Below are 16501 nucleotides of genomic sequence, written 5' to 3'. Positions count from 1 at the left end.
AAATTCTGCTTCCCCAGCCTCTGCTGGGTGACACCAGGCAAGTGACAATAGCTGGATTTGCCTCAGAGTCCCCGTTTATTAATAGGGATGGTAACACTCTGCAGTGCTTTGTAGTCCTACCACTCTGAAGCTCTCAATAAGATCCGCTCAGGGCTGTAATTAAGACATGGAGGTCAGGATGGTGCATAAACTGTCTCAGGCAGAGTTGTGGTTAAGCTGCTTTGTGTCTTGCATCTTGGTGGGATCTGGCTGCTCCCTTGTAACCTATTCTCCAAAATACTTTCTTGGGTGCCCTTTAGTGTTCAGACCATCTTAATATGCTTCTGGTTGAATCTCAAGGAACCTTAGGGGAAAAGGAGGCAGAGAGAGCACTAGGGCCATCTCTGGGGTTTCCCTGATCAAATCCTTTACCTGTTATGCCCCATCCTTGAGGAAGGAAAACAACACTGTCATTATGGTAGCAGTGGCATGATAGCGAACCTGTAGTGTCCATCCAGCTCTACTTCTGTGGTGCTGAGATGAATGGTTACAGCAGTGCAGGAGGAAAACAGCCATCTTCATTGCCAAGAGGTGCTGCCTGCTCCAGAGACAGAAAGGCCATTTGGCACCGGGGGATCCATCATACCCTTGCCCTTCATGCACCCCAGTCTCCTGGCGCTAGGTAGGAGGGCTTCACCAGGAGCTTCCATTCCTTGTGCCAGGGGCTTCAATACAGAGCTCCTGCCAAATACTGAATTTAAGCACTAAGTGGCACCAGTAATTTATCTCTAGTAACCTTGAAGGGAACACCACTGCAGTCTACATGACTACTAAATGGAAATAGGCTAAAGAAAGTGGCGTGTTCTGTCCCCATCCTTTTCATGCTCAGTTACTACCAAGTAGAAGAGAGATCTGGGTTTTTTTCTCTCTGTGTCCTCTTTTGTGCCCACCCGTCCAAAGAAATGAAGGAGTGGGCAATGATGACCATCAATAGCTGTCTCAAGCCAAAATTCCAGTGCTGTTTACTGGGAACTGACCCAGGCCTGGCTTTTCAAAGGTGTTGCCTTGCCCCATGCGGCCAAGGGCATCTTGGTGTGTTGCTGAAACTCTGGCCCAACAGGGTTGCTTATGTATGGGACTAAGCATGCAACAGGGTCTCTTATGTACAGAAAAGGCAGGGAAAAGCTGTGGAGGCTTTCACAGACTGACTTCAAGAAGTGGCTGGGCTGGCTGGATAAAGCCCTGAAAACCTGGTCTGAGTTCAGTGTTTGGACCGTGGTCCCTTTGCAGTTTGCCCATGTCAGGACCATAAACCTCATGCAAACCATCCTGCCCTGCTGTTGCGGGGCAAGCAGGGGTCAGGGATATGTCTCTGATCACCAGTGGGGCCATGGCATGGGAAAGCCCCCACAACAGAAGCTGTCAGGCAGAGTTGTGAGGGGAGAAACTGGGGATCACTGTTGGTGCCAGCAGCTCTCACACTCCCCCTCTTGCCTCCACTCTGCACCTCTGAGTGGATTTGAAGTACAGACACTGGCCCCTACCATGGCAGACCTCATACTGAGGAGAAGCAGGACCCCAAAGCACTCTGGTTTTGGTTTCCCCCTGCTTCCCCATGGTGGCTGCAAAGCCAGGGTGAGTTATGAGAGTGCTGCCTCTTTTGCCCTGTACCCGTTTTCCTGACGTGCACATCTTTTGTTGCTCCTGTGAACAACAACAAATTCCTGACAGTATTTGCAGGTCTCTTCTTTTTCCTTCCGTATTTGCAGTATGGTCAAACTTCAAAAATAAAATGTTCCGGGACCCATACCAAAATGTGTTTTCAGGCCTCCTTCTGCCAGGTGTTGATGGTGCTGGATAAAGCAATGCCCACTCTAATTACTGACCTCATGTGGAAAAACTTCCTTTTTTCCCCCCTTTCCAAATCTGAAGCCACTTGACCGATGACAGAGCCGTCTTTGTTGCTGCTCTTTCCTGTTCCTCTCAGTTTGCTTGGTGTCCTTCTCAGCAGCTTTTAAAACTCACCTCAGGTCCTTCTAGGGGGTTGAGATACAATCTGGCCGCAGCAAACACTGATGTAAATGAGTTGGGCTTTTGTTGCTCCAGAGCCAACTTGGAGAGTGATTTGCCTTGCATTTGGGGCTGGCTGTGTCGATTACTCATGTGAGTGTGTTAATGAAGCTGCAGCAAGGCCGGTTGCACAATGGCTGCATTCAGCTGGGTTTCTAAATTGCCATCAGAAAGTTGGCAAGTTTTTACTGAGGGCTTTTGCAGTATTGGAGGAAATCACTGTTGTTTATGAACGATGCTCTGCCGAGTCTGGAGAATTAGAAGGTGCATATGTGAGTCTCTGATCTAGTCAGTGTTCCAAGAGCATCTTTGAAACCTGTGCTTGCTGCCCTTTAGCTGTCAAGCAAGCAACAGTGGATTTTGGAAAGGCCTGGGTGAAGATTAGCTCTAACACAGTGTTTGGCTGAGTGAATTTGACATTTGTAGGTTTGTGGTGCTGTGGTCTCTAGTATGCTCAGTAGTAGATGAATTTATTTTTTTCCAAGTGCTTGATGTAAAGCAGCTCATTTGCCTTCTATAGTTGTCTTCTGTAAGGTCTGGTTATCGTTAATAATTATATCTCTGCCACTGGGCCAGGAAATGAAGCACCTGAGCCCACCTGATCACCAGAGGCTTTGGGAACAGGAGGAGCCGCAGGAAGCAGACTGCCCAGGAGAGCTTGGTGGGGGAGTGGGGAGCGCACGGTGCCAGCGATTAAGCTCATAGGGAGACACCTCCCTCTGCAGGCAGCAGCGTCTCTGGAAAATGAAGGATAAGCCACCTCTCTCAGAGATTTTGCTAAAGCAAGTCACTTAAGGGTGATGCTCGTTGGCTGGAGACCGTGGTTGTGCCACAGCAGGAGAAGGGAATGGTCTGCCCTAGAGAAATGCCTGTGGTGCCATTTCTGTGTAGGGTCACCCAGCAGAGAGAGGCTCTGGGAGCATGAACTGATGGCCTCAAAATGAGGTGGGAGTGCACATGCACCTATTTATAATTTAAGCACTTCACCCATGCTAACCTTTTCCTAGCTTTTCTGTGATAAGAGAAGAGCAAGAAAGAGTGAAGTGAGGGACCTAGCTCAGCTTTGTACAGTGAGTGAAGAAGGAAATAAATCCCAGACTCTGGTTCTCCTATTCTGACCACCAGCTTTGTTGTGGTTTTTTATTTTTCCCCTGAAAATTATGCATTTTATTATGACATCAGTATTGAGAGGTTCCTGCCACAACATTTTTATGGAGAAAATACTTCAGCGGTGTTTGGCACAATGGATGGAGGCAGTGGCCTGTGAAGTCTGATCTCCTGTCTCCACTGCTGATTGATGCCAGGTACTTCGGAGGCAGCCAAAATTGACTTTTGCACCTACTGCTTCTTGGTGTGCCTTGTCTAAGATGGAGAAGGCTGGCATGCTAAGAAAAATGTGGTTTTCCCTCACTGAGTATGAAAATACTTGGAAACGGGAATGCTTTAGAGGGCTGGCTACACACACGATAAAGCTCCTCTTCTTGCGTGGGGGCAGTTATATGGGTGTGAAAAGATAGTTAAGTGATTATAGTTATTTCCCCACACTAAAGGCAGCAGTGATCTACAACAGCAAAGCAGCTCCCTCCTGGAGTAACCGTGCAGTGTGAAAGCTGTGAGCAAACCAGGCTTGCCTTTGAGATTTCGGATGCCCGGGTGCATGCCAGACCCCAAGGGGTGTTCCAGGGGATCCCTCCCCAGTGCCAGTGGGGCTGCACTGGCAGGAGCGGGCTGTGTGGCCGGGCTCTCACCTCTGCTGTGTTTGCAGGGGAGGCGGGCTGGGGCTGGTCCTGGCCAGTGCGGGCTTTGGCCGCCTGACCGCCCCCATCATGGAGCTCCACAACCAGAAAGGCTACTTCCTCCACCACGTCATCTTCGCCTGCTGTACGCTCATCTGCATCATCTGCATCCTGCTGCTGCCGGAGAGCAAGAACCAGAACCTGCCCGAGAACATCCCGGACGGGGAACATTACACCCGGCAGCCGCTTCTGCCGCACAAGAAGGGGGAGCAGCCCCTGCTCCTGACAAACTCTGAACTCAAGGATTACTCTGGCCTCCACGACTCAGCAGCTGTGAGCGACGGGATCTCGGAGAACACCACTGCCAACGGGATGAAGTCAATGTAACCGGGTGGATTTTTTCCTCTTCTTTTTTTTGGTTGGGTGTTTTGTTTGTTGCTTTTTCTTCTCCTCTTTCTTTTGTATTTCATTTGATGCTGTTGTGCAGGAGGAGCAGCACTTTGGGTAAAGGTGTTTTGCACAGATTTTACAAACCAGTAGTGGAGCAGACACAGACTTGGGGGAAATTCAACTCTGCTGCTAAAGCAACTTTTGGCATCTTCAACTGTTGTGCAGATTGCTCTTGAAAAAATTATGGTGGAAAAGACTCATCTGAGAAGAGACTGGCTGGAGGTAGCCCTTCAGAACTCTTATTTTCCTGCCATTAAATACGTATATTTATTTTGATTTATTCTCAAGAAGCACTTTATTTCCTTTTCCTTTCATAGATCACAAAAATGAAGCCATCTTATTACAAGAGGTGCAGACATTCCAAGAAAGAAACCATGGGGGGTGGGGGGGGCACGGGTGTTTTCTGTTTTGGTTTTGTGTTTCTTTAAAGGAAAGAGGGATCCACTGCAAAGTTGAATTGACTGAAATGGAGACTTGTGCAACATTCTTCTGCCTGTCTAGAAAGTCCAAGTGCCCCGGTTGCCTGCTGTGTTTGCATACACCAAAAAGAAAATAAGACAAAGAAAAGCAAAACCTGTTGCGACTCAAAACTCTGACTGCATTTTAGGCAGCTGATGTGTGCTTTTATAGCCCATGTGCACGTAAAAGTTATTTTCTACATTAGTACCTTTTTTTTTTTTTCACCAAATGCAGTGGGGAAAAATATCCTACCCAAACAAGCTGATTTTTCAATAAGAATCAGCCCCTGTGCATTTTAAGAGCCCATTAGTCTATTTTAGCTGGTTCCCGCTGGTCTTTAGTAGTAATGTAGATGATGTAAATGATTTGACCAGTGGTGCAAAAATCAGTTTTGCTGAGAATAGCTTTAATTATGAGGAGGCCCAGAATCTCTGATTGACTGCTCCGGGAGAAGAACATAAACCACCAGGGACAAAACGTAAGGAGCACGGGCTATGATCTGTATCTTTATTCCAAAAGGCAATGCAGCTGGGATTCCCGCTCCTGGGAAATGAATGTCCTGGCATTGCCTTACCTATTTTTACAACCAGGGTTTGGGTTTTCAATTTAAGTGGACAAAATGCTTAAGTGACTATTGGAAAAGAATGAATGGATAGCCTGGGAATAATGACTTATGCTCTGCTGTTGGCTGTTTGAGGGCTTTTAGAGTTGTTTTCTGGTTCTGACCCAAGAATATACAGTGAACTCACCCAGATTTCCCCCCTTCCCCAACTGCTCCTGTAGGACTTTTGATTCAGGAAAAAAAAAGTTTACTCACACTGGATCAATCCTACTCAAGGCTGAGCAAAGTGAACACCCAGTTTGTCTCCTGCTGTGCAGATGGCACTTTGATAGTAGCCCCTTGACTTCTCCAGCCCCCAGACCAACTATTTCCTTTGGCCACTGGCTTTTGGTTCTCACTGTGTGACTATTGATCGTGAGGATCTAGTTCAATGCAAGGAGTTTGTAAGCAAGCAGCTTCCTTGCATTGTAGTTAACCTCCCTGCTCTCCCTCCCTTTTTTCCTTTCTCACTCAGGCCATCTGTTTGTGATTGCTGAGTAGTGCAGGTGTTCAGACAAACAGAGCAGCAGGATGTTGATGTTGTATTGAGTGTCCATATGATTGCCACTTTGTTTGATGTACATCTTGCGTTCATACACATGGAAAGTGCTTATTTGCACTTTACTCCTGTACCTTCCCTCCCCTTTCCTCCTTTGCTGTATATACTGTCGATTAACTACTGTACCTAACAATTTCCATCCTCCATTAGGCTGCCAATGTCCTTTTACAGTCCCAAATAAATCAGAGATATGTGCTCCCAGCGGCAATCTGTGTGAGTAGCGCAGGCTCAGATGCTGACGAGTGCAAGGGGACAGGTAGACCTGCAGAAGTGACAGAGATTGTTGTGTTCAGAGTAACAATGTTGTCCTAAAGCTGCTAATTTTTGTACAGAGGATGTGGACATTCAGGTTCTTCTTGAGCCTGGTAAAAAACACTGGACCAGTTGATGGTAGTTTTGCCCAAAGTTACACTACTGGGTTTGTTTCTTACCTTTGCTAGACTTGCTGTGACAGCAAGAGCCCGATCTTCCTTATGCTCAAGTTTTATTGTTGAGCTTGAGTGCGGCTGCTTCTCTCTTTTTTTCTGCGCTGAGACTTCTGCAGCCTGTGTTCACCTAAGGAAAAAACCCAAGCCAAGCCTTCCCCATTCATGCAGTATTCATGTGCCAAATTTGTGCAATACCTTTTGCCTTCGATGCGAGATGCTTGTGGCAAGCCACGCACAGTGGGGATGGGGCGGGGGGGGGGAGTGGGTTCACAGCAACAAATTGAAGAAGCAGACAAGTCTTCAGGGAATAGAAAAGGGGCCTGAAAGAGAGAAGGGGCAAGCACAGAGGCAGGGAGCAGTGTCCTGCCATCCATCGTGCCACAGAGCCAGTGGCTCCTTCCTTCGTGATCTCTGCGCCTGTGTGCTCAAGTATGGCCCTTGTAGATCATCTGCAAGGCTATAAATCCAGCTGCTTCCAGCACTGTCAGCGGTCCTGGAGTGCTCGCCGCTGTTGTCCACAGCACTTTATCGTTTCCTATTCTGGTGGTTGCTCTCTGGTGACACACAGGCCCACGGAAGTGAATGGTGGTTTGAACATATCAGCATTTATATAGTAAACAAATTAGGTGACAGGAACATGCGGCAATTTATTTCTTTTTCTTTAAATCTTATGAAATTAACTTTATTTGTTGCTTTTGGGGTTGCGTTGGTTTTTTTTTTCCGGAAACCAGGCAGTTGGTACTGATCTTCTGCAGCACGGAGACCCCCAGCTTCTCAAGTTGGTCTGGCCCTCTGCCTCTGTCATGACAGTGAAACACCAACTGATTCCTGCCTTGGCAGCTCTAGCTGTGCTCCTTTTCCTGAAAAGACAGGAAACGCTTCTGTGATGACGATTTTCTTTCCACACATGCTCACAGGGTTGGAAGGCTTTTGCTAAGCCTACCTTGTGTGGAGGAGTCAGGCAGCAGGTGATGCAGCAGGGCAGAAAGGAGAGGTGGAGATGCTTACCCTGCTCTGCCTCGTCCCGCAGCAGGCCAGGGCTCTCTGCCAGGCTCCCAGTCCCCTGCACCACCAACCATGTCTTCTCTGCAGCCATCACCAGGAAAGGCTTTTCTCAGGTGGCTCTTTTCAGCCACTGCAACAGGGGAAGCAGTCAAAGCTGCTCTGTCCATTTGGGCCTTTTTTCTGTGAACCTTCAGTAACCTCTGAGCCCATCAGTGGATTTGTCTTTGGGTTTACCATGTAAGGGCTTCCTTCCGTTTTTGTAAGTTTAAACAAAAATGGGAAAGTGACATTATACTTGATCTGGGGGGGTTGTCCCCCTTTGAGGTTTCAGTACTGCTTTTGTTGCCAGACACACTGCAAATGGATAAGGACAGTCACCTGCTTGCAAGTGTTTTGTGGCCACTCAGAAAGGGGGTTGTGGGACTTACTTCATGGTTTCTTTCAGCAGGCTTTTTTTAACTTTATTTTTTAATGGAAGTATTTTATTTCATTGTTACCACTTCCTGGAGCCAAACACTAAAGGTCACCAAATTGGAAGCAGAAGTGCCATTAACTGAACTCTGTGAATGTCAAGTTGCACCTGTAGCTGGCACATAAGACAACACTATTAAGTGGAGGGGGGGATGATCTCCCCTGCTGTAACTTTTTCTTTTTCGTTTGTTTTTTTTTTCTAAGAAAAATAAAATGTCAAACCTCATTTTAAATGTATTGTGTAAAATGTTTTGGGAAAGGAGGATGGTGTGTTATGTCTAGTGGGTGAGACCTCCCTCCCCATCTCAGTTTCTGATGAAGTTTTAAAGAATCGTGTTACTGTATGTTTTGATCATGAATAGTCTGGTGGTACTTCCTCATAGCACAAGCTTAAATCAAGTACTGAAAACAGTCTTACAAGCTAAATGTCTGCATGATGTTACATCTGTTGTACCTACTGAAAAGAACTTTGTATGTAAATGTACAGAATAAAATGATGTTGTCCCATCAATTTGCTCTCCTTGGTCTCACAGTGCCTTCTGAACCAGCCTAACAGCAACTATAATGTTAGTGACACCTCAGGAAACAGTCCTACCCTCCTCTACAAACAGAAGGAGCTTGACTGATTGTAAATCAGGGTAATTAAGTCAGCATGTTGATTTGTAACTAATTATTCTTTATAGTCAATCACAGATAGTTGACTGTTTCCTGGGTGGTGTGAATTAAAAAGAAAATACCCCTCCAATAGTTGCTTTTTCTATTCTGATCTTGAACTGCAGCCAAGGACCGGTGAGTGTTCCCAAAGGTAAGGAAGGGCTGCCTGTGCCCTCATCAGATCTACAGTGTTGAAGCCACTGGGTTTTCAAACCCCCTCGGACAAGAGGCTCATCAGGAGTTGCGCCTTCTGCGTCAACAACCTCTCTGTTACAGTTTTAATTGCTGAGTATGGTGCCACAGCAAGGTAAGTTCATCAGTTTCCTGTAGGTTTTTGTGGCAGTTGTCTAGCAGCAGCACCAGTAGGCTTTGTTCATATCAGAAGCTTATGTCTGAGTCAGGGCTGAACTTGCAATGAAAAAGAACCTGGACTCACTCATCAGGTTGCTATGCTCTGTGTTCCTTTAAATTGCCATGAATAAGAGGTGGTATGCATGTATTGACACCTGCAAATGGGCACTGCATCACTTGCTCTACAGCCAGTTTGGGGTTTTGTGGTGGTGGTAGCTTTGATTTTTCTAACAAGTGTGCTCACTTTACACCTATGATGCTCCTCTAGCAGCCTGCCAGATTCATCTATTGCTCCAAAATTCAAGCTGTGCGCTTTCCTTCTATATAGTTCTCCTTTGTGAAACCCTTCTAAGTGTTTTTAGTGCCCAGGAAATAGTGTTCAGCACCAGTGCTACAACCAACAGGGGCTAAAAGAAGCAAAGCAACACTTACGAGCTTTACAATACAAAAATGTATTTTATTTGCTATGTTCAGTACTAGTACATAGCAGATTAATGGTACAGCTAGAATTTGGAACTGATTTCCCAGCATATCCGAGTACTGAATGGAGGCCAGGCACTGCGTGTGCACTTTTACAGCAAAGTTCATCCATTGCAGCATATTTTCTACTCTAGTCACCTATTCCCTACTTAACAGGGTAGCAAATTTAAAAACAACAACAATAAATTCCAGGTTCCAAGTGTATTTAGGTCCATCTATATTTAATAACAACTTCAACTTCAGTCAAAGCAATATAAAACAAATATACCAACTTAGTGTGAAAATTGTGATTGGTTTTTCTAAAACAAAAACTTCAGGTTATTTTACAACGAAGCCAAGTCAGAACTTCTCTGGAAAAGCCATCATTTCTTCTTTGATCCTGTTTTCTATGAGTAAGGTGAAACTGCTGTCTGTGTTTTGAAGATTGTAGCTGACAAATATCTGTTTTTTGGTCTTGCTGGCTAAAACACAAAACAGAGTAGTCAGGTATAAGCTTGTTCTTATTTAAAAGTGATGATGGTATTCAAGCAAGCCTCTGAAAGAGCCATATCATGCAGACAACATTCTCCGAGACAACATTCTCTACTCCTGCTGTGCTGAACCCAAGTTTTTAAAGGAATAGCAAAACAAGTACCTGAGTGTTAGCATACTGGGTAAAGCCACAGCTGTCAATGAAATGGACAATGCAAGCCTCATTTTTGGCCTGATGCAAAAGGTTGTGGAAAAGCCTCACACTTTTAGTAGATTTTGGACATTTCTTAAATATGGTGCAGTTTAAGTGAAACCACAGACTACACTGAACCCTTAGCAGCGAAATCTAGTTGAAGAGTTGGTAAATCTGTGCTGCGAAAAACACTAATACAGGTAAAGCACACAAGAAAGTTATTAGGCCCCAATTAACAAAGCTTTGTTTTATTAAAAAGCCATAAGAAGGCCCGCAAAAGTGTGCACCAGTCTTGTCTAACTGCTGTCAATAATTCTGTTTCCTTTAACCTTTATTTATACGGTATCCATTGACACCCAAAAGGCTGGAGACCCTGGGTTGAAGGCAATGAAGCCAAGCACAAGTTCCAGGCTACTGTAATGAGAAATACCTAGAAAAAGGTACTACAAAATTAAGAGCTGTCTTCCATGACAGATCTAATTAACAGTAATAAAAATAACGTCCATGGGGGCAGAAAGACTTAATTATCAGAGTAGAACAGGTAACACCAAGGAATGTTTTATGAATAAAAGGGAATCCTACTTAGATTTTACCATAGTCATGCAGCAGATTTGTAACTCTGTATATCGCTAAACTTTGTGAAGAATGTAAGCACCACAGAGAAAAAACAGGCACTAAATTTAAATTGAGTTGTGTAAAATAGAGGAGGAAAACTGGTATTTGGGTCATGAGGTATTCTTGGCAGGGAATGAGCTGGGAGCTGACAATCCCAGGAACAAATCAGACCCCTCTGCAGAATATTCAAAGCTGCCATCTGAATTTTAAAAATTTAAAATGAAGACACCAGAACTCCTAATATCTCACTCCTTTCTAAATGGGAAAGTTGACTACAGAAAACTTAGATGTACATATAAAATGCGGTTAAACCACTCCTTTGAGGCATTTTTTGTTATGCAAATTAATTTATTATCATTTTCTGTTCTAAGACGTTACCAGCTTCCTGGCTCAGTAAGTAGGGCTGCTTATGAAATGCAAGGACTCGTTTGCCTTTTAAGATTTGGCACCATAAAATGCTGATATAATGCAGCACGTTGCTCTGTTGGCAAAAATTAGTGCTTGGCACCAGATTTTGTAATATAAAGCAACATGTTTTGTAAGCACTAGTGCTTTGTCATTGTACCTTTGTTGCATACCAAGTAAATGCAACACTAACTCTGAACTAGTCAATACCACCATCCCAGGTAGCAAAGCTATATCATATACCATGGTATTAAAACTCAATTTCTTCATTGTGAGTGTGTAAGATCTGATTGAGTCCCTGGGATGCTGTTCCAGTTCCTGGGAACACTGTGAATCCCTCAGGGTTGCCTGTGCATAGGAGCTCTGCTCCCTGCTAACAGACAGCCTGACCTTTTCTGTCCCCACTTCCCTGCAGATTCAGTTGGACATATGGGCTCTTGTGGGAAGGAAAGAAGAGGAAAGATCTTATGCATCCGTGGAAGACCATCCGCACCTTCAGTGTAAAGCAGACAACTACAGAAGACAAAGCTTACTTACAAAGCCCTCCAGCAGGGCTGCTTCCCACATAGCCTGGCTAATAATTCCAGTTGCACAGGTCCCTTGAAGCATAGAAAAAGCAGCCAGGAGATGCCACAGCAGCACAGACCCACTACTACAACCTCATGGACCAAATCTAAGCTTGAGGAGGAGCCCAGTGGGAGGAGAATGGACGGAAGTGTTACTTATAATTTGTGAACTATTTGTGCTGGAAAAGAGGTGGTGGAGGTGTGGAGGTCCATTTGGGAAAGACCTCAAAGAAGAGGTCAAGTCATCTTCACTGAGTCTGCCACTCCCTACCGAGCGGAGATGAAGATGCGGCACTATTCAGCAGTCACTGCAGCCGAAAGCACTGTGATTTCAGTATATGAAGGAAAGAAGTCACTAATGGACAAGACTTTCTCAAGAACTGGACTCCACTAACCTATACAAAACGATTGCTTAGAATGTGGGTTTCTTGACTAGTGAGTCACATCTGGTGCCAAAGTAATCACACAGAGTGGTAGGTAACAGTCCCTGTCTCTAATGCAAACAGATATAGATAGAAACAGGTAGAGAGGGGAATAAGAATGTGGCAAATGTGTCTTCAGCAATAGAAAAGAAACATGGAAAACTCCAACCCTGAAATAAGGAAGATAGAGCCAGCATACCAAATGCCGCTGTTCTGGCTAAGACCTCACAAAGAAAACAACACGGTAAGGTAGTGCTGAAACTCCTGCTCCTGACACTGCAGGACAAAATGGCAGGTGATGGAATGCGACTGGCAAGTATAAGAAATAAAAATACTTATGTTCAAATTGCATTGTATGCTACTTGAGTCATTGCCTGCAAAAAGTAGAATGGAAACAGCATAGAAGCTACCTTGGAAGTACAGCTATAAGTCAGACTTGGCTGTGAATAGCATCTCTGTTATTACAGGATTTGTGAGAGCGACAAGGATTTAATTTCCCAGAGGAAAACTAACACCAGTAACAGCAAAGCTTGGTATTTCTAGCCAACACAAAACACAGATTTCCTCACTGAGCACTTTGTGAAACAAAGAAGATACACAGATGCTTAGTGATGACCTTGCACATTCACTGGTTTCAGGAGAATAAACAATTTTGGATTAAGTGACCCAGAGCTGGATTAACAAAAGCAAGCCCAAATACTAACGTGCAGGATTTCAGAAAGAAGATGCATTTCTTTTCTTAAGTCAGTTATGCTCAGGTGAAGAAGCAGCATGTAATGATTCATTGCCAGAAGTGTATTGTTGACTTTCTTCTTCCAAGGAAAGGTGAAAAAGGTCTACAGGCCTTTCTAAACACAGTATACCCGAAGCATGGTAGCACGAGTAAGAATAGTGTCTATAAAGAATATAAAGCAGGCTGATTACTGACTAAATCTGCAAGCCAGAGGTTAGATACAGAGCAACACTGACCAAAAGCCTTTCCGGGCCATAGCTGACACAGGCAACTGAACATAATAACAACGAAAGACCCTTAAGGCACACAGTCAAAAAAATAGGAAGACGGATTATGCTCCAAGGATAAAGAGTAACTGATAGGCCAGTCCCAAGTAACACTAGCAGCTCTTAGTAACAAAGTATGTGAAATTAGCAACGTAAATAAGAAAAGGACCTTGAAAAAAAAGGCATGGGGGAGAGGGTAAGGGGAAGGCAGCAAAACTGAGACCATATACTGGGACAAAAAATCAGGTGACCCAGCCTCTGTCCTAGAACAGTGAAAGAACTAATGGATGCCCACTCTAGTTATGAAATCTGTAATGTACTAAAAGAAAATGACAGGAGAGGGTGGGAATCACCAAGACGACTTACAGCTGTCAGCTGGCCCCTGGTGCTACACAGGAGTATATAGAGCAAGGTTCAGAAACAAGTAATGAAGAAGAGACCAAACAGTAAGTGGACTAAACTGTTAAGCTTTATCCAAAGTAAAGCCTCTTTGGCTACATTTTCACTGACTGACTTTTTAAGGATAATGCACTAATTATACATTAAGAAATCATATTATACAGTACCCCATAGAATTATTACTTAAAGTGAAATGACTGAATCCCGTATGCAGAGAAAGCACTCCTGCCAGGGGAGACTACAACAGTGGTTATTACAAGATAAAAGTTACCTAGGAAGAAGAAAGGACACCAGCACTGTTTTTCAAAGATCAGTCTTGTCATCAACCCTTATATATACATCGGTGGCCTGGGAGAAGAAATCGTGTAGACTTGTGAAACTACTTGACAAGAGAAACTTAGGACATAATAGAGATTGCACACAGATTGTTAAGAAGAATTATGTGGCCTTTCCAGCTGAAACAACAGAAGTAAAATAAGATTGAGCAGTGCAGCATCTTACATTTAAAACCTGGTAACAAGAACTTAGCAATTCACCATCTGGAGCTGCTTCAGTTACTGGGAGATGATGGTGATGAGTAACCAGCATGATGCTGCTATCATATATGAAGGCTCTAGGATGCATTAGGGCAGGTACTTTCCTTTTTAGTCCAAATATGGGAGTTAGGAAGTTAGCATTAAGGCTCAGAAATCCAGCTACACCACCACTGCACTAAGTGTGGCAGGAAACTCTTGCACATACTGAAACAGGAGACCTCCTGCAAGGTGCCCATTAGAGTCAGTCAAACACTGGTGTCTGTGACACAGGACCTTCTCAGAACTTATCGGCTAAAAGGTGCAAGATGTGATGAGGATTGGCTTCATCTTCAGGAAAAGCATGTGTGCTTTGCACGACAGCCACCCCACAGCACAGAATTATTACGGCCTTACAAAGAGCAGGTCACTGGAAATCCCAATCGATGGGCACAAGCATGTGCTTCCCTTGCCTCACACACCCAAAGCCCCGGGCAGGATATCACAGAGCACAGAAGCGTTCAGTTTCTGACAATGCTCAGCGGGCCTTGAAGCAGAGACCCGGCCAGCCAGGCATGGGCACAGCTGAAAGGAGTGACCCGGGATGGAACCCGCGGGGTCCTGCACGGCCGGGAGGGTCTGCCGGCGGCCCCGCGGACACCGGGCTGCAGCAAGCACCGCCGTCCCCCGGCGCCCACCCAGCCCGCGGGTGGTGGGGATGCTCCAAGGCCCCACGAAACCGCCTGCCCGGGCCCGACCGCCGCGGACGGCAACCTCCCAGCCAGGCCGCGGCCCCCCGGCACCTACCTAAGCGCTGCGCCAGACAGGCGGAGGCGGTGTCGGAGGGGTCCCCCAGGAGCGAGGCGGCCACCGGGATGCTGTCCTGCAACCGGAGCGCAGCAGAGGCACCGCTTAGTCACCGGCAGCGCGGGGCGGGAGCGCTAGGCAGTGGTGAGGAGGGCCCCACCAGCCGCCCCTCTTCCCTCCGTCCGTCTCTCCTTCCTTCCTTCCTTCCCTCCCTCCCGCTGGCCGCGGGCCCAGCAGCCCAGGGCAGGCGGCGAGGACACTCACCCGTGGGTTGCACATGGCGACAGCCAGGCTGGCGAGGGCGGGCGCGGCGCCCACCCAGAGGAAGAGCGAGTCCCGCAGCCGCATGGCGTGGAAGTGCACCCGCTGCTCACCCAGCCGCCCGCTGAAGTCGTGCAGGGCGATGCCTCCTCCTCCTCCTCCCTCTGCCGCCACTGCCCCCCCGCCACCCGCCGCCTCCATCGGCCCTTCTCCCGGCGCGGCCAGGCCTCAGCAGGCAAGGCCCGACCGGGCGGGCCCCGCTGCCCGGGGAGGCGGTGCATTCGCCGCGCCCGCCCCGCCACAGCCGCGGGGCCGCCTCCGGTGTCGGCGCTGCGCGGGCACCTCCAGCCCCGGGCACGCCCGGCGGCACCGGGGGTTGCGCCGTCCCCCAGCGTGTGGGCCCCGGGTGTGCAGGCACCCCCCCTCCGTGAGGCACAGGGGTAGCCCCGGGCGGTGCACGCTCACCCCCACCCCGGCACCTTCCTACACTCCCCGTTCCCCCTTCCCGTGCTCCCTTCGCGGGGGCGGAGAGGTGGGGATGAACGGGAAGCAGCCGCAGGATGGCGGCGCCCACTAGATGGCAGGTGAACCGCTGCGTGCGAGGCACGGCCGGTAAACGGGGCTTGGGCGCTTGGGTTAGCCAAAACCCGGGGTATGAGGCTAAAGCGAAGGGTCTGGCGTGGTGCTGTGCAGCCTCAAAAGCACCCCGGGGAGGAGAGGAGGAAGGTGGCGGAGGCCTTGGCTTCGTTCGGCTCTGGAGGTTTTCAGAGTTATGGGGGATGTCCAAAGCAAGCGAGGGGAAGCGGGGGTATGTGGAGCTGTGAATAATTAAAAGCCCCACTTTGGGTATGAATTGTGCCCCATACACTTTCTCCGGAGCACAGCTGACCTGGTCCTTCATCATTGAAAAGGATTCCCCTTAATGGTACCGTCTGCTGCTGATAAGAGTATGGGTGGCACGCCAGCGGCCTTGGGCCATTTGCATTCCGAATGTGTCTTCACACCACGGGCAGGGTGAGCATCTCTGCATAAAGAACAAGTGAGTTAATCACATAGACTGGCTTTTTAATCAGTATTTCCTCTGCCTCCAATTTCATACATGCTTCTAGGAATCAAAATTTCTGTTTCCAAATTCTAAAACTCCATTTTCCCATGGAAAAAATGGGGGGAGTGGGAGGGGGTGGAGCCATTCATCACTTTTCTTCCCTAAGCGGCTTTGGTTCTTCCTAGCATCTGCCGAAAGACAAAATCCTTAGCCCTGCTAATTTCTGCCCGTACTGCTGCATTGATGCTAAATCCCAGGAGTCAGCTAAGCCCAGCTCAGCTGCCAGACCCTGACATCCCATGGCACAGGATCAGCTTGGGGAGATGGAGGGGGAGGGTCTCACAGGCACCTCTTCTGCCCTACATTTGTCCCTTGCTGCTGGCACAAGGCATTATGGGCTGTATGGTAGCAGCATCAGGCCTGTACTGGTCCTCAGCTTACCGCAGCCCATCCCAATCCTTTGCCTTCACCTGGGCTGGCTTCCTGCAAGGTGAGTGTGTGCAGAAGCTGAGGCATGTGCTGGGGCTCAAAAATCAGCCTCTCCCTGTTCAAGCAGCCTATTG

General features: G+C 47.2%; 2 protein-coding genes across 3 annotated transcripts in view; one reads left to right on the top strand and one right to left on the bottom strand.

Annotated features, from left to right (window-relative positions):
- SLC22A23 (solute carrier family 22 member 23) overlaps nt 1–8269 on the top strand; it is a 110186-nt gene extending 101917 nt beyond the window's left edge. For both annotated transcript variants that reach the window (XM_062617803.1, XM_062617804.1), the window contains one exon: nt 3815–8269. In XM_062617803.1, the coding sequence (XP_062473787.1) occupies nt 3815–4172 (358 nt within the window). In that variant the 3' untranslated portion in view covers nt 4173–8269. The remainder of the gene's footprint in view (nt 1–3814) is intronic.
- A 926-nt stretch (nt 8270–9195) lies between these two features.
- Nucleotides 9196–15189, bottom strand: PSMG4 (proteasome assembly chaperone 4). Its single transcript, XM_062617788.1, is given in 4 exon segments — nt 9196–9704; nt 14633–14708; nt 14897–15096; nt 15099–15189. Coding segments are annotated over 4 exon segments (474 nt in total). The 5' UTR covers nt 15175–15189; the 3' UTR covers nt 9196–9582.
- Between the last annotated feature and the right edge of the window lie 1312 nt (nt 15190–16501).

This window comes from Pezoporus occidentalis, unplaced genomic scaffold, assembly GCF_034315485.1.
Source record: "Pezoporus occidentalis ecotype Australia unplaced genomic scaffold, CSIRO_AGI_Poc_V1 ctg2, whole genome shotgun sequence".
Lineage (NCBI taxonomy): Eukaryota > Metazoa > Chordata > Aves > Psittaciformes > Psittacidae > Pezoporus > Pezoporus occidentalis.
This window is presented reverse-complemented; position numbering and strand designations above follow the sequence as displayed.